General features: G+C 41.5%; 1 protein-coding gene across 5 annotated transcripts in view; it reads left to right on the top strand.

The window, feature by feature from the left end:
• nin (ninein (GSK3B interacting protein)) overlaps positions 1–23,130 on the top strand; it is a 29,985-nt gene that overhangs the window by 949 nt on the left and 5,906 nt on the right. The window contains exons 1-22 of one of the 5 annotated variants that reach the window (XM_058056980.2): positions 1,452–1,702; positions 1,771–1,983; positions 3,479–3,575; positions 3,641–3,819; positions 7,838–7,883; positions 7,961–8,139; positions 8,223–8,369; positions 9,555–9,722; positions 9,799–9,935; positions 10,007–10,147; positions 10,236–10,410; positions 11,411–11,521; positions 11,607–11,696; positions 12,450–12,585; positions 12,863–12,984; positions 14,340–15,355; positions 16,718–18,541; positions 19,847–19,945; positions 20,024–20,093; positions 20,173–20,340; positions 20,412–20,528; positions 21,733–21,846. In XM_058056980.2, the coding sequence (XP_057912963.2) occupies positions 1,685–1,702; positions 1,771–1,983; positions 3,479–3,575; positions 3,641–3,819; positions 7,838–7,883; positions 7,961–8,139; positions 8,223–8,369; positions 9,555–9,722; positions 9,799–9,935; positions 10,007–10,147; positions 10,236–10,410; positions 11,411–11,521; positions 11,607–11,696; positions 12,450–12,585; positions 12,863–12,984; positions 14,340–15,355; positions 16,718–18,541; positions 19,847–19,945; positions 20,024–20,093; positions 20,173–20,340; positions 20,412–20,528; positions 21,733–21,846 (5,367 nt within the window). In that variant the 5' untranslated portion in view covers positions 1,452–1,684. Of the gene's footprint in view, positions 1–1,450; positions 1,703–1,770; positions 1,984–3,478; positions 3,576–3,640; positions 3,820–7,837; positions 7,884–7,960; positions 8,140–8,222; positions 8,370–9,554; positions 9,723–9,798; positions 9,936–10,006; positions 10,148–10,235; positions 10,411–11,410; positions 11,522–11,606; positions 11,697–12,449; positions 12,586–12,862; positions 12,985–14,339; positions 15,356–16,717; positions 18,542–19,846; positions 19,946–20,023; positions 20,094–20,172; positions 20,345–20,411; positions 20,529–21,732; positions 21,847–23,130 lie in introns of those variants that run through there. The other 4 variants (XM_058056983.2, XM_058056981.2, XM_078798976.1 and 1 more) reach the window with 4 other exon arrangements.

The raw sequence follows: 23,130 nt of genomic DNA, 5'->3' as shown, positions 1-23,130 counted from the left end.
TGCTGAAATATTGAATTGTTATGGATATCTACTTTGACATTATTCTAATATTTCAGGTAAATTAAAAAATATTTCCATTTGGAGATGTTACGGACTTGCAGTGAGCACAAAACTGAGGATTAACCTTCCACTTTTGACCTGCAGCAGCTGTCAGCCTCCTTAAGAGGGAGACTTGATTATCTTCCCGCATCCTCAAAATACCGATTTGGGCTTTGTGTTTGCCTCATTGTCTGCTGAATGGGAAGGACTACAATAAGCCGTTGTCATGCGCCCACTAGGATCTGTTCGAGTTGTCATATGTAGCTTTGTCTGAAACGCTCCAAAGGTCTACTTTTAGGAACATTAAATCGTGAGAAAAAAAATGTGAGAAAAAAAATGCAACAAAATGCCTCATGCAACATATTGCTGAAAATATAAAAATAACTGCTAACATGCCTCATGAGAGTCCAAGGGTAGGAATTCCACTACATTTCTATCCCATATTAATACAAGAAAAATATAGGAAATAATGGTAATGTAGTGTAAATCCAAGTAATCAGTTCCAAACATCCCAAAATATTCAGATTTATTTATTTTTGGATGCTTTGTACGGGCTTAAAAAAATTTAAATAATAAAGAAAGTCTAGCTATCTAGCTATCTATCTAGCTAGCTAGCTATTTTTCTTTCTATCTAGCTAGCTAGCTATTTTTCTTTCTATCTATCTATCTAGCTAGCTATTTTTCTTTCTTCCTATCTATCTAGCGAGCTATCTATCTAGCGAGCTATCTATCTATCTATCTATCTAGCTAGCTAGCTAGCTAGCTAGCTAGCTATTTTTATTTCTTTCTATCTATCTAGCTATCTATCTGTGTTAAGTGCAACATTTCTAGTTTTAGTTTTATTTATTTCTTTTTCAAATGTCAAGTGAAACATTGCCTCTTAAGGACAACATAAGGCCACTGTTGGGAATGGAATATTTTCCCTCTGCTTTGAACAAGACAGAGGGGAAATATTCCATTCTTAACGTCACGGTTAAAGGGCACCTATTATGCTCATTTTCGTCCCTTTGTATTAAGTCCTATAGAGCAGCTACACTTTCTAGATCTTCCAGAATCTGCACCGACTCCTTGGATTTTGTTTATTCCAGCCTCGGCACGCCCATTCCGCTGTGATTTGTCCCACTCAGCTTCTACAGCAAACAGCTTGTACCAGGAAACACCCATATAAGGACGTTCGGCTCACTGTGACATCACAGTGAAACAGTGTTAGAAAAAAAACTTAACATTCTAACTACATTTAAAGCTCAGGAAAGTGGAAAAAGCATCCTAGGTCCCCTTTAAGAAAGGCGGTTTTGTGATGGCCACAGTTTGGCCCTGGAACAGACTTACTTCTTAGTTCCAAAAGGCCCCAGCATCCCAACTTGGGTGGCGTTTGACCTTCGGGGTTCCACCGTGCCTGTTTAAAAAGCCATCTAAATACTTCGACTATGATAGCGGCCCTGAAATGATATTTATCTTCATCAGGGTCGCTTTCGAGGGTAAAATAGCGATAAAAAAGTCAATGTCGGTGCCATTCTTGGCTTAGTCTCCCCATTAGCCCGACTGGCTAATCAGCAGTAATTAGATTAGCGCAAGCCTGCGCAGCAAACGAGGCTGAAGTCGTGTGCTTGTGCATGGTTCTGTGTCTGTGTGTAGTCAAATCCGGATGTTTCCAGTCAGTCTAGTGAGTATCTTTTTACCATCCTGCCAAATCCACACGTACATTCACCCTGCGACGCTGCGTCTTTTCAGTGCCGGGTGCTCTCCTGTGGGATGGATGACGTCCAAGAGCAGGACCATTACGAGGAGCGCTTAAAGGAACTTTTCAGCAGCTTCGACGCCAGCGGTTGTGGCTCCCTGCGGCCGGAGGAGCTCGCCGAACTCTGCCTGTCGCTTCACCTGGACGACGTCACACCGGCCCTGCTGGACTCGCTGCTGCACGACCGGGACCGTCTCACCGCCAGGGTACGTTAAGTCTAAGACATCGCCAATGTTTACACCAATGAGGAGACGACCAAAAGCTACACAGGCTGCAATAATTTTAAGTACTGTATTTTCTGGACTATAAGTCGCTCCGGAGTATAAGTCGAACAAGGCCAAAAATGCATAATTAGTGAGAAAAAAAACATACATAAGTCGCACTGGAGTATAAGTCGCATTTTTTGCAGGTTTATTTACTGTATTTTCTGGACTATAAGTTGCTCCGGAGTATAAGTCGCACAAGGCCAAAAATGCTTAATTAGGTAAAAAAAAAACATACATAAGTCACATTTTTTGCAGGTTTATTTACCGTATTTTCTGGACTATAAGTCGCTCTGTAGTATAAATCGCATAAAGCCAAAAATGCATCATTAGGTAGAAAAAAACATACATAAGTCGCTCTGGAGTATAAGTCGCATTTTTTGTGGGTTTATTTCCCGTATTTTCTGGACTATAAGTCGCTCTGAAGTATAAGTCGCATAAAGCCAAAAATGCATCATTAGGTAGAAAAAACATACATAAGTCGCATTTTTTGCGGGTTTATTTACCGTATTTTCTGGACTATAAGTCGCTCCGGAGTATAAGTCGCATAAAGCAAAAAATGCATCATTAGGTAGAAAAAACATACATAAGTCGCACTGGAAAATAAGTTGCATTTTTTGCGTGTTTATTTACCGTATTTTCTGGACTATAAGTCACTCCAGAGTATAAGTCGCACAAGGCAAAAAATGCATAATTGGGTCGAAAAAAACATACATAAGTCGCACTGGAGGTTAAGTCGCATTTTTTGCGGTTTTATTTACCGTATTTTCTGGACTATAAGTCGCTCCGGAGTATAAGTCGCACAAGGCAAAAAATGCATAATTAGGTAGAAAAAAACATACATAAGTCGCACTGGAGTATAAGTCGCATTGTATGAATGTGAGTGTGAATGGTTGTTTGTCTATATGTGCCCTGTGATTGGCTGGCCACCAGTCCAGGGTGTACCCCGCCTCTCGCCTGAAGACAGCTGGGATAGGCTCCAGCACTCCCTGCGACCCTTGTGAGGATAAGCGGTAGAAAATGAATGAATTAATGTATTATTCAATTATATAAAACTTTATTTATCCCTGTTAAAACGGAACGAAAACCAGCATGCTAAAGTTGGTTTTCCATATACGCAGGTGTACAGACGTATTGACTATTGTCTAGCAGTGGGTTGCTGGAGGGGCAGTGACCCGATTGCCCACTCATGGCATCCAACAATGAAGTCAAAAAGACCCCCCCCCCCCATTTAACCAAAGCGGCAGACGCCAGCCGGACGCACAAAGAAAACCACCCCATTCACATTTAGCAGCTGTTGATTCATCAAGTGTGCCCTCCGCCCTCCTCCCGTCAACATCGACCCCCCATCCCCAAACAAACCCCAGACACCCAGGGAAGAATTCCTGATTGTTCTTATGGTTCAAGAGACGAGTCACATCTCCAGCTTCACCCACAGGTCGACTTTCACCAGTTCAAGGATGCTCTCATTCTGGTTTTGTCATCGGGCATGGAGGCCCCCCAAGCGGAGCAGGACCCCCCCGAACCCAGACCAGGTAACAGCTCATTGAGACCCCCATGTTGAGACCATGACCGTTTATTTATATCCCGCTGTCCTCAGAGTCTCCCGAGATCCAGCCCAAGTTCGTGAAGGGTGGCAAACGATACGGCCGACGCTCCACGCCCGAATTCATCCACGCCATATCAGACTCCTGCGAGGACGACACGCATGCCGACCACCGTTCACGGGGCGGGGACGCCAAGGACAGCTGTGACTCAGCCATTCCCAGGAAGCGTGAGGTGAAAGCAGCGCACATACACGGATGCCACCCTTATCGCCCGCCGTCCTTGTGTCTCCTGACTCGCCACTTCGCTAATCAGTTTGGCGGTGTGTCGGAATGTTTCACAGAGACTTGCATCTCCCCCGTGACTAAATGTCACTGTGGTTAAAAATTAAAAAAAATAATAAAAAAGACCAGAAGATAGCTATAGCTATATATACGTATACTGAATTTGGCAGAGGGGCCGTCTACAGTATATACGGTAAGTGGTCATCAAACAGATGTCATTTGCACAAGGCCAAAAATTCACAATTAGGTAGAAAAAAAACATACATAAGTCGCATTTTTTGCGGGTTTATTTACCGTATTTTCTAGACTATAAGTCGCTCCGGAGTATAAGTCACACAAGGCCAAAAATGCATCATTAGGTAGAAAAAACATACATAAGTCGCACTGGAGTATAAGTTGCATTTTTTGCGGGTTTATTTACCGTATTTTCTGGACTATAAGTCGCTCCGGAGTATAAGTCGCACAAGGCCAAAAATGCATAATTAGGTAGATAAAAACATACATAAGTCACACTGGAGTATAAGTCGCATTTTTTGCAGGTTTATTTATCGTATTTTCTGGACTATAAGTCGCTCCGGAGTATAAGTTGCACAAGGCCAAAAATGCATAATTAGGTAGATAAAAACATACATAAGTCGCACTGGAGTATAAGTCGCACAAGGCCAAAAATGCATAATTAGGTAGAAAAAAAACATACATAAGTCGCACTGGAGTATAAGTTGCATTTTTTGCGGGTTTATTTACCGTATTTTCTGGACTATAAGTCACTCCGGAGTATAAGTCGCACAAGGCCAAAAATGCATCATTAGGTAGATAAAAACATACATAAGTCGCACTGGAGTATAAGTCACATTTTTTGCGGGTTTATTTATCGTATATTCTGGACTATAAGTCGCTCCGGAGTATAAGTCACTCAAGGCCAAAAATGCATCATTAGGTAGAAAAAAACATACATAAGTCGCACTGGAGTATAAGTCGCATTTTTTGCGGGTTTATTTATCGTATTTTCTGGACTATAAGTTGCTCCGGAGTATAAGTCGCACAAGGCCAAAAATGCATAATTAGGTAGATAAAAACATACATAAGTCGCACTGGAGTATAAGTCACATTTTTTGCGGGTTTATTTATCGTATTTTCTGGACTATAAGTTGCTCCGGAGTATAAGTCGCACAAGGCCAAAAATGCATAATTAGGTAGATAAAAACATACATAAGTCGCACTGGAGTATAAGTCACATTTTTTGCAGGTGTATTTATCGTATTTTCTGGACTATAAGTCGCTCCGGAGTATTTTCCCGCGGTGGCAAATGTGACCACAAACGGCAAACAGGTTGTTGGGAGTTTCCGGGTGTCGCTCCCATCCTGCTGATCTTCTTGATCCTCTGGTGGATAATCCCGCTGTCGCATGAACATTTGACCCACTGACACCTCGACAACATGGGCTTATGTCATTGGCTCAATATCGAAGACGCCTGTCTTGGGTCTCGGAACTGTTCTGTGACGATGCTCATATTTCATATGCACCCCCACTTTGTCTTATCGATGAAAAAGCCTATTTTTAATAACAAATCTTTTATTCTCTTCACTTTGCCCTTTTTCTTGGACATTTTCCAAATATTTAGACTTTCTTCTTCCATAATCTTGTGGTAATATTGTGACTTTATTCCCATAATAATGGGACCTTATTCCCATATATATTACAATATTTTCCATAAATCACATCTTTTTTTTTCTTCTAAAATTTTGTTGTAATATTTGGACTTTATTCCCATAGTATTGGGACCTTATTCCCATAATATTACAATATATTTTCCATAAATTACAACTTATTTTGTTTCTTCTAAAATGTTGTTGTAATATTTGGACTTTATTCTTGTAAAATTATCAAATTAATTTGAAATTATTCTAAAAGAAATTATGACCTCTATTATTAATAAATTGACTATTTTCTATAATATATTGATTTTATACCGGGAACATAATTTTTCTAGATGCTCATTTTACTTTAGTATCAACTATTAATCTTTTATTTTTCATTGAAGCTTTTTTTGTAAAATTTTTGCTGTCTTTTCTATTTTTGCTAATGTTTACACTCATGAAATTGCTTTTAATGTTTTTCTCTTTTTGTCAACATAAGTCATTTTCCCCCAAAATATTTTTTAATTATTATTTTTAAATATTTTTAAATAATTAAACTTTGTTTATTTATTTTAAAATCTAAATTATGATTTTATAATTATGTTGTTGATAAATTATGACTGTATCATGAATATATTGACTTTATTCTTTATAATATATTGATTTTATGCTCGTTTTCTCTAAGCCAATTTTTTCCAAAAATGACAACTTTTTGTTTGTCATAATATAACGACTTTCAACAAATGCATTGTTTGCTAAATAGTTCAACCTCATGCAACTAAAATGGCGTTATTATTCCTCATAGTCTACGTTATAGAATACTATAGAATTACTATTTTTGTTGTTGTTTTTTTGTTTTCTTAAATGATGTTTTTAGAGTTCCCCTAAAAGATTGTCCACTACGGAGTTGTTTTGCCAGCATGTAGGCAATGGAGGACGATAGATGGTTTTTTTTTCTCCTCTTCTGGTGGGTCTGCAGCCTGGTCCCCATCATGGCTGCTACGTATTGTCTGATCCCAGCCCAGATGCCCACCACCACCACCAGCAGTACTCTTTTGGGACAATAAGCCCAAAAGGCATCTCTTGGTTTGGGTTGGGGCTGATGTGGGGGCAACAATGATGCTTGGGCGACCAGCAGATGGGTCGTGTTTGGGCGGAGGAGGAGGAGGAGGAGGAGGAGGATTGCTGGGCCATGACCCCTGGAACAATGAGCCTAGTCCCGGATGCCTCCACACCCCGTTCGTGCTCCACATTCCCCATCTGGTCTTCATTCCTCCACCTCACAAACTACAGAAACCCTACCAGAAGAAGCCATTTTTTTTAGTCGAGCAGTGAAAGTGACGTAGCATATGAATGATTAGTTCCTAAAGATGCATCTCATCAAGTGGTTCAACCGCAGGTTATTGGAACAGTGACCTCGCCGGGGGCCCATGCCATCACAAAAGACCCCCCTTCTCCCCTTCCCTTCTTGAACCCTAAGCTCATTTAAAAAAATCCTTTATAAGCAGCAGCTGCAGGACGACAATTAGCCAGCTGAGTGCGGCGTATTTATTACCCTCAACTTCTTGCTTCCATCCCCGTCACATTGACGCTGCTTTTTGTATTGACGCTCACAGGATGGACGCAGGTGGGTCTAACGTTGGGGGTTCCATGTAGGGCCACGTAGCCAAAAATGAAAGATAGTAAAGATATGCTAAGATGTTATTCATTCATTCATTTTCTACCGCTTTATCCTCACGAGGGTCGCGGGGGTGCTGGAGCCTATCCCAGCTGTCTTTGGGCGAGAGGCGGGGAACACCCTGGACTGGTGTCCGGCCAATCACAGGGCACATATAGACAAACAACCATTCACACTCACATACATACCTATGGACAATTTGGAGTCGCTAATTAACCTAGCATGTTTTTTTGGAATGTGGGAGGAAACCGGAGTACCCGGAGAAAACCCGGGGAGAACATGCAAACTCCACACAGAGATGGCCGAGGGTGGGATTGAACTCCAGTCTCCTAGCTGTGAGGTCTGAGCGCTAACCACTCGACCGCTGTGCAGCCTGGTCATGTCTCAATGTTCTGTCATTACTGCCACTTATTCATTCATTAATTTTCTATACTCACAAGGGTCGCTGGAGCCTATCCCAGCTGTCTTCGAGCGAGAGGCGGGGTACACACTGGACTGGTGGCCAGCCAATCACAGGGCACATATAGACAAACAACCATTCACACTCACATTCATACCTATGGACAATTTGGAGTCGCTAATAATCTTAGGGTCGCATGGTGGACATGCATGTTTGCTGACTTTCTCGTTTTTTTTGTGTTCATCTGTGCTAGCGTTGGAACGCTGATGAAAGAAACACAGAAGAGTATGAAGCAGAAGGTTCGTACCTTTTTTTTTGTCTTTGCTACCACAACGTTTATCCCAAACTCATGTCAGCCTTTTTGTGTGTGACACAGGCCAGATGCACCTGTGGAACCCCGACGAGACCAACACCCCTCGAGCGTCCGCACCGGCCCCCCATTCCGAGCATCTCGAAGCCAGACTTCAAGAGGCCTGCCAGGACCTGGCCATAGCGTGGGACGGATGCGCCGGTCGCGCCGATCTGCTCGCTCTGTGTGACTATCTCGGCGTGGAGGTAAAGACGGGCGGGTGGAGGGAGCCCTTCCCAGCGCTGTTGGCAAGTAGAATTTTCATCAATGAGCTGCGTGTCTCCGCCAGATGAGTGCCGACGTGGTCCAGAGTCTCAACGGTGACAGCTGGATGAACGTTCAGGAGTTTGTCTCCACGGTTCTAAGCCACAGCAAACCTGCCACCCCGTCTGCCTCCACTCCTTACAGGCAGCTTAAACGCCACCACTCCACCCAGGTGAATGGGTGTAATAACGTGTCTTTCTGGTTTCGATAAAAAAATATTTTTTTAACTTGGTATAATAAAAAATGTCATTATTTTTAAAGTTAAAAAATTTGATAAATTAAAAACTAAAAAGACATTTCTTGGATTTTTAAAAAGTTTTAATTTTTATATTTTTTAAAAACTGAAATAATAAAAATGCACACAACAGATTTTAAAATGAGACATTTATTTAGTATAATAGAAATACATATATATATACATATTTTTTAAGTAATTAATATATTTAAAATAAAAAAAGTGCATTTTTTTTGTTTTTTTTTAACAAAAAATATGCATAACGATATTTAATATTACATGTCTTTGATGGGGACATTTTCTTTTCTTAGTGTTTTATGAAGAGATTTATTCAAAGTAAACAAATTTAAATATACATAAAAAATATTTTTTTAAATAAGTTGACTTATATTATAAATTTAAAGTGTTTTTTTACTTTGTATATCATGAACACATTTTTTAAAGTAAAATTACAAGTTTAAAATGCACAAAAACATTTTTTAAATAAGATTACATGTCTTTGATTTATTCAAAGTAAACAAATTTAAATATACATAAATATTTTTTAAACAAGTTGACTCTTATTTTAATTTTAAAGTGTTTTTTGACTTTGTATATCATGAACACATTTAAAGTAAAATTACAAATTTAAAATGCAAGATTACACGTCTTTGAATTATTCAAAGTAAACAAATTTAAATATACATAAATTTTTTTTTTAAATAACTTGACTTATTTTTTGGATTTTTAAAGTGTTTTTTTTTACTTTGTATATTATGAACACATTTTTAAAGTAAAATTACAAATTTATAATGCACAAAAACATTTTTTTAAATAAGATTACATGTCTTTGGTTTTTAAACATTGGTATTTTACAGATTTTTTACTTCATATAATAGAAATATATATATACATAAATAAAAATATATAAATATATTTTATATCAAAGTAATTAAAATATACTTAAATTAATACTTAATATAACTTTTTTAAAAGATTTTTTAAATTACAATATTGTAAAAAAAATAATTAAAATCTAACTGTATTAAAAAGTAAAACAAGATGAATGATCGTATGAACATTAAAACGCACTTCGGAACAACAGGAGGGCTTTTAAGCACAGCAACATTTATTTCCCGCCAGCCCTTCGACGAGGTGGGCCGCAGGATCGCCACCCCGTCCGCCCTGATGAGCACCATCGGCACTCGACTCTTCTCCAGCCTGGACGACGGCACCGGCTTCATTCCGGTGGAGTCCGTCATGGACGCGTGGACGGAGGAGGGTGTGGAAAACGGCACAGAGATCCTGCAGGTGACCAACAAAAACCCTTCCTGTGCCGACTCATCCCGGGATACCGGAACGCTGTCTGAGATTTCCACTTTTTCAGGCCTTGAATTTCAGCCTGGACGGCAAGCTGAGCCTGTGTGATCTTGCTGCGGCGCTGGAAAATGAACTCCTGGCCACCAAGAACGGCGTCCACCACGCCGCGTTGGCCAGCTTCAAAGCGGAGATCAGGCATCTTCTGTGAGTAGTCTAAAAGGTTTCATCGGCGCTGGGACTGAATTATTGTTTGATTCTATTTTTTTTGTCATTAGAGAGCGTGTAGACGGAGAGCTGAGGGAGAAAGAGAAACTCCGATCGGATCTGGAAAAGGCGGAGAGACTTAAAAACCAACTGGCCACTGAGGTGGATGAGCATCACTCGTCAATAGAAGACACTAATAACCTCAATCTCAGGTCACATCCGGCACCCGCAGAATTCCGGCTTTCCGACATGAAATGGCCGACGACGTTCAATAAAAAGAAAATACTCTCTGTGCTTCAGGAAGTTGGAACAGGACCACCGAGAGAAGCTGGCCGCCGTCCGCTCGGAGATGATGGAGGAGATGGACCAGATTCGCCAGCAGGCGGCCCAGCAGCGCGAGGAGCTGGAGGCCAAGATGGAGAAGATCAAGGACGACGAATCCTTCCTCAGGGACCATCTCTCCATCTCAGTGAAGGTGAGGAAAAACCTTCTTGAACTATATAGAACTTAAAGGATGGTTTGATGATAATAGATTATCCTTGAACTTAAGTAAAACTAAAATCATGCTGAAGAAATGGTCACACTAAAAAGATGACTTGATAATAGATTATCCTTGAACTTAAGTAAAACTAAAATCATGCTGAAGAAATGGTCACACTAAAAAGATGACTTGATGATAATAGATTATCCTTGAACTTAAGTAAAACTAAAATAATGATGACGAAACGGTCACACTAAAAAGATGGTTTGTTGATAATAGATTGTCCTTGAGCTTAAGTAAAACTAAAATCATGCTGAAGAAATGGTCACACTAAAAGGATGGCTTGATGATAATAGATTGTCCTTGAACTTAAGTAAAACTAAAATCATGCTATTTTGTAACAGCAGACATTGACATGTCTATTGACATAGACATTGAAAGAGTGAATGGGAAAAATAAAATAAAAAATAAAATCAATAAAAAAATAAAATAAAAATAAATAAATAAATATATATAATATATATAATATATAAATATATATATAATATAATATATATAAATATATATATATATAAATATATAATACAAAATAAAAACTTTAACTATATTAGGAAAGCAGGAAGTGAACAAACGTAACAGTTACTGATTGTAAAAGTACCAGATGGAGGGGTAGGATTTAATAAGCTTTGCTTCTTCCTACTCCTTTTGGACATGTGGAACTGTGAACTGATTATGTGATGCATTCAATTGTAATTTGATGCATGTTCAAATGAAATAAAACCATTACCATACAATGAGCCGTCTTCCACTATTGTTGAATTATCTTTATTGCCATATTGAATAATGGTGACTATAGGGGTGTTATGTCATGTCTAGAGGGCTCTACTAATGTTAAAAAGCATATTTAGAAACGGTCAGGTTGAGTCTGGTACCAATTAAACGCCTTTCTCTCTTTGTGTTGTCTTTGTGTTGCCTTTGTGTTGTCATGTGACAGGAAAACAGACGTCTGGAAGTGGAGTTGCTGGACTGCAGTGAAAAACTCCTGGAGACCGAAGGCCAGGTGGCAAAGCTGCGGGCCAGTTTGGACAGCATCATGAAGGAAAAAGTAAAATAAGATCTGCCATGTCTTCTGCGAGTTATCACTCGGCAAGTTCAGGATACTGAAGATGTGTGTGTTTCCTTTTTTTTAGTTTGGCGACGTGGAATCGGGCAGCGGCGACTTCTTTCTCCAGGAGGAGCGCATGAAGCAGCTACGACTGAGTTATGAAGCACAGTGCAGGGTAAATGCTGCTCAATGGCATGGACACATTGATACACGCATTGGTACAGATAATTATGGGACATCCATAGAAATCGTTATTTTGAACATATACAGATATCAGTGTTCACAATGCCTGTTTCAAGCACGGCGCAAACGCTCACTCGTCGCGTGTCACACGTCATCCGGAGTCCGACACAGCCCCGCCCACAAAGCATTCTTCCAAAGGCGCTACTTAGATGATCACATGGCTAGCCTGAAATCAAAATCAGAATGGTAATGGTTTAATTTCATTTGAACATGCATCAGATTACAAGTGAATGCATCCCATAATCAGTTCCCAGTTCCACATGTCCAAAAGGAGTAGGAAGAAGCAGAGCTTATTAAATCCTACCCTTCCATCTGGTACTTTTACAATCAGTAACTGTTACATTTGTTCACTTCCTGCTTTCCTAATATAGTTTTATTTTTTAAAAATTAAAATTTCTAAAAAATATTTTCAAAATGTATTATAAATTATAAAAAAAAATTATTAAAAAGTATTAATTTTTAAAAATAAACAAATGTAAAAAAACATTTTTTAATTTTTGTATTTTTTGTCTCATACCAAAGTAGAAGGTAATATGACCATCCAATGCCATTATGGGTACCATAGTAAGTGTCAATATAGTGATATATATATATAGCACATCATGACTGGTTCAAAACTCTTCATCCTTGTATTTAGCTAATTAATTTTATTTATTTTTTCATTAATTTATTTTATTTTTGCCAGGAATTGCAGGATCGTGTGGACGAGCTGCAGTCGGAGGTGCGAGATTTCAACAGCCTAGGCCACCCCCACCAGCCCTGCCACAAGCCTCTCTCTGAGGAGCTGGAGAGCAAAAGTCCCGCCATGGAGTCTGACCCAGGTAGGACTCCTGAACGCACCTTGCAGACCTACAGCGGAAGGGGGTAGGGCGATGAGTCTGAAAACATCAAAACCATGTCAAGAAACTTTAGACTTTCTTCTTTCATCAGAAAAAAAGAGTTTGTTTTTATCCTTTTGGGGTCTTTATAAATGGGCAATAGAACATAGGGTGGTTTTAGCGAACTCTAGTTTCCAAACAGTTTGCCCCCGGGCCTGAGTTTGACACATGTGGGGTCAGGGATTAGTGATGTCTGACTTGTGATGGGTGGCGTGTTCAGGCCTCGGCTCCGAGGAGGTTCATCCTTTCAGCATGAGTCTGGAGGCGGAGATGATGCTGGAGCAGCAAAAGGAGCAGCATCTTCAGCAAATGGAGCGGCTGAGGACGCAGCTGGAAGGCCAAGTGAGTCCTTTTCCGTCCATTCTTGGAAATACTTGGATGATCATGATGCCCTTTGGACATGTGACATGTGACATGTGACATGTGACATGTTACATGTTGGCTTGCGACCGGAACACGAGCTTGGCTGGGCGGCGTATTGCCCCAACAACTACTGGTGATAAACATTATTATGCTGCTAAAATGGCATTATTTTACTTAATACACATAATATTGTAATATAATATATATTATATTATACTAATACATATAGTGTATACTATTATACTATACTAATATACTAGTATTATATTATTACATTATATAATATTATAATATACCTATTATGTCATAAAAATACGCCTTTTTTGCTGAATATTTTCACTTTATTCTTGTAAAATTACTGCAATTTTTTCAATTTTTGCAGCTTAGTCTTTGTGTAAAGTTATATGTTACATGCTGGTGATGAACATTATTATGCTGCTAAAATGGCATTATTTTACTTAATACACATAATATTATATTATAGTATACTAATATATATTATATTAAACTAATATATATATATATATATATATACTAATATACTATTATACTATAGTAATATACTAGTATTATATAATATTTATAATATTATAATATACACAATATTATGTCATAAAAATACACATTTTTTTCGCTGAATATTTTCACTTTATTCTTGTAAAATTACTGCAAATTTTTCAATTTTTTCAGCTTAGTCTTTGTGTAAAGTTATATTTTTAGAATGTCCCAATTAACTCGTTGACCGCCAGCCATTTTCAGAGAAGAGAGCTCCGTACTGAGTTTGGGGAAGGGGGGGCATTTTTGCTAAACTTTCAAGACCCACAGAATATTGAGTTGAGGACTACATAAACATCGAAACCATGTCAAGAAACTTTAGACTCTCTTCTTTCATCAGAAAAAAAGAGTTTGTTTTTATCCTTTTTGGGTCTTTATAAATGGGCAATAGAACATAGGGTGGTTTTAGCCAAAACAACTATTTAGAACATTCATTCATTTTTGAGGGTCGCAGGGGGTGCTGGAGCCTATCCCAGCTGTCTTGGGGCGAGAGGCGGGGTACACCCTGGACTGGTGGCCAGCCAATCACAGGGCCACATATAGACAAACAACCATTCACACTCACATTCATACCTATGGATAATTTGGAGTCGCTAATTAACCTAGCATGTTTTTGGAATGTGGCAGGAAACCCACGCATGCACAGGGAGAACATGCAAACTCCACACAGAGATGGCCGAGGGTGGAATTGAACGCGGGTCTCCTAGCTGTGAGGCCTGCGCGATAACCACGAACCACACCCACCACACTGACACTTCCTCCTCTTGTTCGTCCTGCAGATCAGCGAATTCAAAGCAACGATTGAAGAACAGAGGGCAGCCCACCAGGACCAGAAGGACGCGCTGGCCCTCAAGTACCAGCAGGAGGTGCGGGCCTTGAGGGAGGAGCTGGACGCCACGCGGGAGCTCCAGAGCCAGCTCGAACAGGCGGAGCTGGAGCGGACCCGTTCAGAGCAGCAGCAGGCGGGGGAGGTGAACGCCCTGAGGCGGCAGCTGCTGGAGGCCCAGACCCGCGCTGGAGAACTGGAGGAGCAGCTGAGCAACCTGCAAGGGCAACCCCTTCTTCCTGAGATGGAGGAACTTAGAAAGCAACACGGCGGTGAGATGAAGACGCTAGAGAAGAAGAACATGGAGCTGTTGGAAAGCAGACTGAAAGAGGAGAGGAATAAACACCAGGAAGAGAAAGATGCGCTGAAGAAAAGCTGGTTAGATGGTTTTGAGAGGGAGAAGCAACTCTTGAGAGAAAGCCACGAGGTAGCGCTGAGGAGCAGGCTGGCGGAGGAGCGGTCCATCTTTGAGGAGGAGCAAAGCAGGACCGTGCAGCAGCTGACGGAGGAGTGGCAAAAGGAGCGAGCTCAGCTGGACGAGCAGAACAACGAGGCCCTGCAGACGCTGCTCGAGGAGGAGATGCTGAGACTGCTAAGAGAGCAGGAGGAGAAGGAGACCCAGTGGGAGAGCGAGCGGGCTCACCTGGTGCGACACCAGGAGGAGGCGCTACTCAAACGTGTGGAGGAGCACGAGCGGAAACTGAAGCGGGAGCAGGAGGAGGAGCGGCTGCAGTTGGAGGACGACTACGAGGGGATGCTCCAGGAGAGGCTGGACGAGGAGCGGGAGAAGCACCGGGCGGAGAAGGAGGAGATGGAGGAGAGGCTGAGAGCCATGATGGACGTGGAGAGGGAGCGGCAGGAGGACAGCCACCGCGACGCCCTGCAGGAGCTGACGCTCAAACACGCCGAGGAGAGGAGCACGCTTGGCGCCCTGCTGGACAAACTACGTGACGACATCGCTCAGGAGAGGTGAGACGGTCCCGTGGGTGTTCCTAATATTATGGCCAAATGTATGGATGCTCCTGCTACTGCTCCTTATGCTCCTCATTTTCTTGTATTATTATAAGAAACAATACCAAATACTGTACAACATTCATTCATTTTCTACCGCTTATCCTCACGGGGGTCGCGGGTGTGCTGGAGCCTATCCCAGCTGTCTTTGAGCGAGAGGCCAGCCAATCACAGGGCACATAAGAACAAACAACTAATTGGAATAACAGGTTAGAGGAACAAAGTCAAATTATTATGACAATAAAGTTGGAATTACAAGAAAAGTGTCAAGAAGAAAAAAAATCTAAAATTTGTAACAAAAAATTGTAATTTTACAAAAATAAAGTAAAAATATCTAGAGTAAAAAGTCTCATTCTAACATGAATAAAATTTGCAATTTTACGAGATTAAACTCTTAATATTCTGTGGAGAAATGACATTTTGATAGCATAGAGTTGAAATATTAAAGTTTATTTTTATTTTTGCTTTTTTTCATGATAAACAAAACAAATTAAGTTGCAGTTATTAATAAGGTCAAAATATGATGGGTATAATGGCATAATTACCAGAAGAAATAGTTTGAAAATTTATATATATATATATATATATATATTAATACAGCCAAAAAGGGGAAGAATAAATTTATTTTAAAATTATTTTTAATTTATTTTTAAAAAAATCAAATTTATTATAAATGTACAAGAATAAAGTCAAAATATGATGGGTATAATGGCATAATTACCAGAAGAAATAGTTTGAAAATTAAAATATATATATATACTATATATTAATACAGCCAAAAAGGGGAAGAATACATTGATTTTTAATTTATTCTAAAATTATTTTTTATTTATTTAAAATAAAATTCAAATTTATTATAAATATACAAGAATAAAGTCAAAATATTAACAGAAAAAAAGAAAATAAATTATATTAAGAAAATTTTTTAAAAAAATTATATATATTAAATTACTTTTAGTAGCATACAGTTGAAATATTTTTTGTTGTAATATGAAACAAAAATAATGTAATTTTGGGTGAAAGTTCTAATATTGTGGGATTAATGTCCTAAGAAATAAAGCAAAGGAAGTCTGTCGCTGACCGGTGGGGTTTTTGGCAGAATTCCATGTTCAGACGTGTAGTGAAGCCTGCTTTTTAAAGGAAATCTATATAATGTAATGGTGGGCGTATACAAGAGGCGGGGTCTTCCCGCTGGGGGGGCGAATGAGAAGTAAACAAATGAGAGCGAAGGTATATTTTCCATCCCCGGCGTCCCATTCACGTAAGAGACTTTGAATGCGCGGTGGTTGAGTGGAGTTGAAGGTCTTTTCTGTGGCGCAGGCAGCACATGGAGGTGAGCTTCTCCCAGAAAATCAAGGAAATAGAGCGCCGTTTCTCAGGCGATCAAGAGTCCGTCGCCGAGCGCTTTCGGGCGGACGTAGAGACGCTGGAGCGGCACTATCAAAGACAGCTGCAGCAGCTCTCTGAGAGCCACGCCCAGCAGAAGCTCCAATGGGAGGCGCAGATGCACAGAGCGCTCGGGGGCGCCGAGGAACAAAAGCTTGAGCTGGAGAGGGTACATGAGGAATTCTTGGAAGCAATGGCCAAGAAGAACCAGGCGTTGCAGCATGACATGGAGAACATCAGGAGGACGTCCCAGACCAAAGAAATGGAGATGAGTTGCCAGTTGAAAGACCTACACAACCGACTTCAGGAGAGCTTGCAGGCCAACCGTCAGCTCCTCGCTCAGTCTGACGAGGAAGCGGCCGAGGTCAAACTCTTGCTCAGCCAGACAGTGGAAGACTTCCAGAAGGAGAGGGAGGACCTTCTGAACAGCCGCTCGCAGCTGGAGACCAAATACAAGGAGATGCTTTCCATTTCTGAAAGACAGACAGCCGAGAGGATTCAACTGCTCACTGAGCGCGACGACTTGAAGCTGAGGATGGAGGAGATGGAAAAGCTCCTCAGACAGGCAGCAGATGACTTTGATGTGGACAGGAAGGAGCTACAAGAACATGTGCTCATTCTTGAGGAGAAGCTGAAAGGAATCCATGCCCAGGATCTGGAGAACAACGATATGAGAAAGGTATGTCAGTTTGTCAGTTGTCCACATCAAGCGATTAGAGAAGACACGGTGATGGAGATAGATGCACTGGGGGAACCTTCTGTAGTCGTTTCGGATATTTCCGAGGAACCGTGTGAAGAACGAGACCCCGTGACGCTAGAAGCAAGCCAGAACCAAGTCCAGATATCTGATCTCAGCCACTCATGGACTGAGAAGGACTTGATGTGCAATGATCCGGAAGCATCTGCAATTGAGGAACACGAGGATGACCCTGAAGGTTGTTTGGTTACCAGAGAAGAAGACTCTGAGATGACCACCTGCAAAGCTGAGGACCCTGAGACCGATGAAGACAAAAAGGAAGCTTCCTCCTACCGAGAGTTCCAATGTGAAGACTCTGACAGAAGACTCTGTGAAGACTCTGAGGAACATGAACATGAACCCTCTCCTAGCTCGGCAAAGCCTTCACATGAAGACAAGCGGGATTCCTGGGAACAATTTCTTGACACCGAGGAACCTGTGGGCCAAGATGCCGTCTATGAACTACAAGCTTCGTATCACCAAGCCAGGGATGAGAACGTTCTCCTCCAGGAGAAGATCTCGCTACTCCAGCAGAAGACAGAACTCCTCCAGAGTCTCTTGGAGCACAACAACAAGAAGATCCTAATGGGTCACGAGTACCTGGAGGAGAACTACAGCCTCAAAGTGAAAATGTTTCTGCTGCTGGAGCACATCAAAGTGCTGGAGATGAAGGCCTTAAAAGTGAAAGAACTTCAGGCTCTCTGTGACGATTGCCTGCGTGAGAACGTCCAACTGAAGGAACAAAATAGTGAACTGAAAAAGAGGATTCAGAGCCTGGAAAGGAACACGTCTCCTGGTTTCCACGACGGACAGATGTCCCTTTTGGACGAGATCAACCTGATGCGAGAGGAGAACTGTAAGCTCGCTGGGTTGTTCAGGGAGTTTGACATGGGTCCAGGTTCTCCTGGCGGATCTTGGGAGTCCTGTTCCTCAGAGGACATCTCCTGTGATCTGGAGGTGAACACCACACCACCACATCTCCAAGATATCTCAGAGCTCCAAGGGAAGGACGCAGCCAATAGGTAATGTGGAGATCACCTAGGACCCGCCTCCCGTGGTTGCTGTCCTCCTTCCCTTATGTTCCTCCAGGACAGTGAAGTAGAACCGTTGTGAGTAGAACCCTTTTGCTCCCAAAACCGAACCTGTAGCTTTTTCTCCTCGGAGATGGAATGTTGTCTGGGACTGTGGCAACTTGTCGTCGATGCTCGATGTCGATGTTAGCTTTGACAAAGTCGAGCAACGCGATTGTGACCTCCTACGAACTCCTATGGGTACTCGATTCACTCGGGTAACCAGTCACAGAATTGAGAATCGATGACTAGAAACTCTGTGAATCAAGCACTCGAGTCACTCGTCAAAAAGACTCAGAAACTTGCACATGCTCAACAAGTTGGGAATCGGGTACTTGAGTCACAGAGTGCATGTGTAGAACTGTCACATGCGCAACAATCGGGCACTCGAGTCACCCGTTACGGAGCAAAGGCACAGAAACTCCTACGAACCAGGTACTCGATTCACTCGGGTAACTAGTCACAGAATTGAGAATCGATTACGAGAAACTCTGTGATTCAAGCACTCGAATCACTCGTCAAAAAGACTCAGAAACTAGCACATGCTCAACAAGTTGGGAATCGGGTACTTGCGTCATATGGAGCATGTGGCGAACCGGCACATGCAACAATCGGGCACTCGAGTCACCCGTTACGGCGCAAAGGCACAGAAACTCCTACGAACCGGGTACTCGATTCACTCGGGTAACCATTCACAGAATTGAGAATCGGTGACTAGAAACTCTGTGAATCGAGCACTCGAGTTACTCGTAGTCGTCACAAAGACTCAGAAACTTGCACATGCTCAACAAGTTGGGAATCGGGTACTGTGTGGCGAACCGGCTCATGCAACAATCGGGTCGGGCACTCGAGTCACTCGTCACAGAGCAAAGATGCATCGCTGAGTGAGTGACGATTGAACGGAAACGAGTACCCACGAGTCCTGACAACTGTTCACGACTCCCAAATCCCCACGACTCTCAAAGCATGAAACAGTTGTCGTCTTATATTCAGGGTCTAAAAGCCTCAAACGGTACATGCAAGCCAGCTGGTGGCACCAAACGACTCCTCGGCCAAGACATTCAGAGCTTTTCTTCCTGCCACACACACACACATACTGCAGTTGTCTTATATTCAGGTCAATACAGCATCATAAAACAACTTCCCATGAATGTGTCCCATGATTTTTGCCCATATGGTGTGTGTTTGTTATGAATATTATATTTATATATTAATAATATATTTGACATGCTAATGTATTTCCTTTCTCTTCTTCAGAGCCGCGGCCGCCAGCCTCGCTGATGACAACGTCAGCCTCAAGCACAGGATTTCTTCGCTGGAAGAAGATGACCTGAAACAAGCTCGGGAAGATCTGACGTTAGCATCGCCCCACTTTTTTGAATAATATCTATATTTGGGGAAAGTGATTTAGTTTTTATTAAAATGATATTTCAGGCACACGCTGGGGCAGCTCAATCGGGAGAAGGTGTCAGCTGGGCAGGCAGCGGAGGAGTTCAACAAACAGGCCAGTTTTTTTGCTGTAAAACAATACATGCAGAAACAGGAAGTCGGTGTTCCTCATATCTTTTTTGACTTCGGAACAGATCTCCGATCTTCGCTCGCAAAGCCGACAGTTGCAGAGCGAGAACGAGACGCTGGCGGACAAGAACACTCGCAACCTGGCGGATGTGGAGATGCTGAAGATGCAGCTGGCGCAGATGATGAAGGAGAGCGAGAGGAAGGAGGTGTTGGCCGTTGAGGAGAAGAAAGAGGTAGGTGGTAGTCTCGACGGCGGTGTGGTGGTCCTAGCGGCGTAGTTAACCCGTAGCTGTCTTTGTGCTAGCTGGCATCGTGTGTGCGCTCTCTGGAGGCCGAGTTGAACAAAGCTCTGAAGGACACGGCCAGGCTGGAGGATAGGAACTCCCAGCTGGCCAAGCAGGTCTCTGAGCTCCAGGAGAAGGTGATGGCTCTTCAACACAGACTTCCTTATATGGGCGTGCCCTCATATGTCTCTGCTTAGCTCTGTTCACCGTGAAAAGTAAAGATCATTTTGTTTATTGTTCTTAAAGAGGCAAGCATCAGGCAGAAGTGGTTGGAGTTACTGATTCCTGGCCATCATCTGTCTGTTAAGGTTTTAGTAAAATTGTATCTTCAGCCAATCAGAGAACTTGACTGGGCGGGTCTTTAGAGCGTTGGCCAAATGGAAGTACAGACACTACTTTAACCTTGTTGATGTCAAAGGTAAATTGTACATTATAATACATTACAATAGTTACTTTTACTGGTAACTAGTTACTTTTGTAGTGGAGTAACTCAGTTACTTTTTTTTTTTAAGAAGTAACTAATTGTCCATAGGTATGAATGTGAGTGTGAATGGTTGTTTGTCTATATGTGCCCTGTGATTGGCTGGCCACCAGTCCAAGGTGTACCCCGCCTCTCGCCTGAAGACAGCTGGGATAGGCTCCAGCACCCCCGCGACCCTCATTAGGATAAGCGGTAGAAAACAAATGAACTATAACTCATTACTTTTTTAAAGTAACGTGCCCATCACTGGTCCTCACTGGGTTAGATTAGGTTAATTTGCTCTGACTGTCCGGAAGTCCTCGAGAGCTCTTGGGAGGGTGATAAATCACTCCGGCCGGGATTGTAGTAAATGCAAAAGACTGTTAACGCAGGGAGCAGGAAATCCATATCTAGAAGATCTAGAAAGCTTTGTGTGCTGGTTATTGTGTGTAGCTGCTCTACAGGAGTCCACATCTCAATACAATAACATTGTGGCTGATGATGTCATAGTCCAGTTGGCATGTTGGGCCAATGAAGTCATCATTCGCCATTTTGTGGCTTCACTTACCTTTTTTTTACCAAAGGATATTCATGACTCATATTGACTGATATTAATGACTAAATCATGCTGTTTCTTGTTTGATACGGTCTCGTAATTGTCAAAAATCTGCATACGTCATCAGATTTTGCGGAAGTGAAGCATAAAAATGTCCACATGAAGTACAATACAGATGTATTTGACTTTTTGTCCTATGATGATGAAATTGTACCATTTTAAAAGGGTCATGTGACAACACGGGCCTCCAGTTTGACGTCTGTCTCGTGCCCTGCCGCCACGTAACGTTCCACGGGACTGACCTTCTTCCTCGTCTTGTTGGCAGGTAGCAGAGGCGGACTCCATGGGGAGTCATCTCGACCACCTGACGGAGGAGAGAAAGGACGCCGACAAGGAGAGGCGGAGTCTTCGTAAGCAGCTGGCCAAAGCGCAGGAGAAGGTAAATCATGTTTTCCCGCTGCATCGGGGGTGTCCAAAGTGCAGCCTGGCGCCCATTAGCGACCAGCTGCACATTCTTAAAGTGAGGTTTGACACATTCATTCATTTATTCATTTTCTACCACTTATCCTCACTTTTTAACATGATTAGAGCCCTTTTAGACATGAAATAACACCCCTATAGTCACATTTACACTCTTATTAGCCAATGTAGTAGACATCATAAGAGAAAATAAGACATAGAAAACCTGTTTACCACCTTCTAAATACTTTTTGACATGATTAGAGCCCTCTAGACATGAAATAACACCCCTATAGTCACCTTTACACTCATATTAACCAATGTAGTAGACATCATAAGAGAAAATAAGACGTAGAAAACCTGTTTACCACCTTTTAAATACACTTTTTAACATTAGAGCCCTCTAGACATGAAATAACACCCCTATAGTCACCTTTACACTCATATTAACCAATGTAGTAGACATCATAAGAGAAAATAAGACTTAGAAAACCTGTTTACCACCTTCTAAATACACTTTTTAACATGATTAGAGCCCTCTAGACATGAAATAACACCCCTATAGTCACCTTTACACTCTTATTAACCAATGTCGTAGACATCATAACAGAAAATAAGACATAGAAAACCTGTTTACCACCTTCTAAATACACTTTTTAACATAATTAGAGCCCATTAGACATGAAATAACACCCCTATAGTCACCTTTACACTCTTATTAACCAATGTAGTAGACATCATAACAAAAAATAAGACATAGAAAACATGTTTACCACCTTCTAAATACACTTTTTAACATGATTAGAGGCCTTTAGACATGAAATAACACCCCTATAGTCACCTCAATCTAGTAAAATTCTAAAAAAAAGAAATGCAGTCCAAATATTAGGGCAAGGTCAGAATTAGAAATGAAAAAAAAACGCTGTAATCGTACAAGAATGAAGTCAAAATATGAAGATTATGAAGAATCGATTAATTCGGAGCATCCCGTCTATCCCGGTCGGGGTCACAGGGCCAGCAGCCCAAGCAGGGAGGCCCAGACTGAACTAGGAGAGCTTCTACTCCGTTTCTCCTTGATGACGGTGCTTCTTTTTTTTTTTTTTTTTTTTTTTTTTTTTTTTTTTTTTTAGAAGTGAGGCACAAACGTTAGCGACGCTAGCATAGCGTGCGAGCTAAAGCGCTAACATTACGCTCCCATTTTAATGACCACCTCATGCTAGGTTAAGCTAGTCACTGGGGAAAAGCACAACGTTAATATGTGACT

This window comes from Doryrhamphus excisus, linkage group LG19 (genome assembly GCF_037039965.1).
Source record: "Doryrhamphus excisus strain RoL-2023G ecotype Guam linkage group LG19, RoL_Dexc_Guam_v1.1, whole genome shotgun sequence".
In the NCBI taxonomy this organism is placed as follows: Eukaryota; Metazoa; Chordata; class Actinopteri; order Syngnathiformes; family Syngnathidae; genus Doryrhamphus; species Doryrhamphus excisus.
Note: the sequence above shows the minus strand (reverse complement) of the source record. Positions and strands in the feature narration are given on the sequence as shown.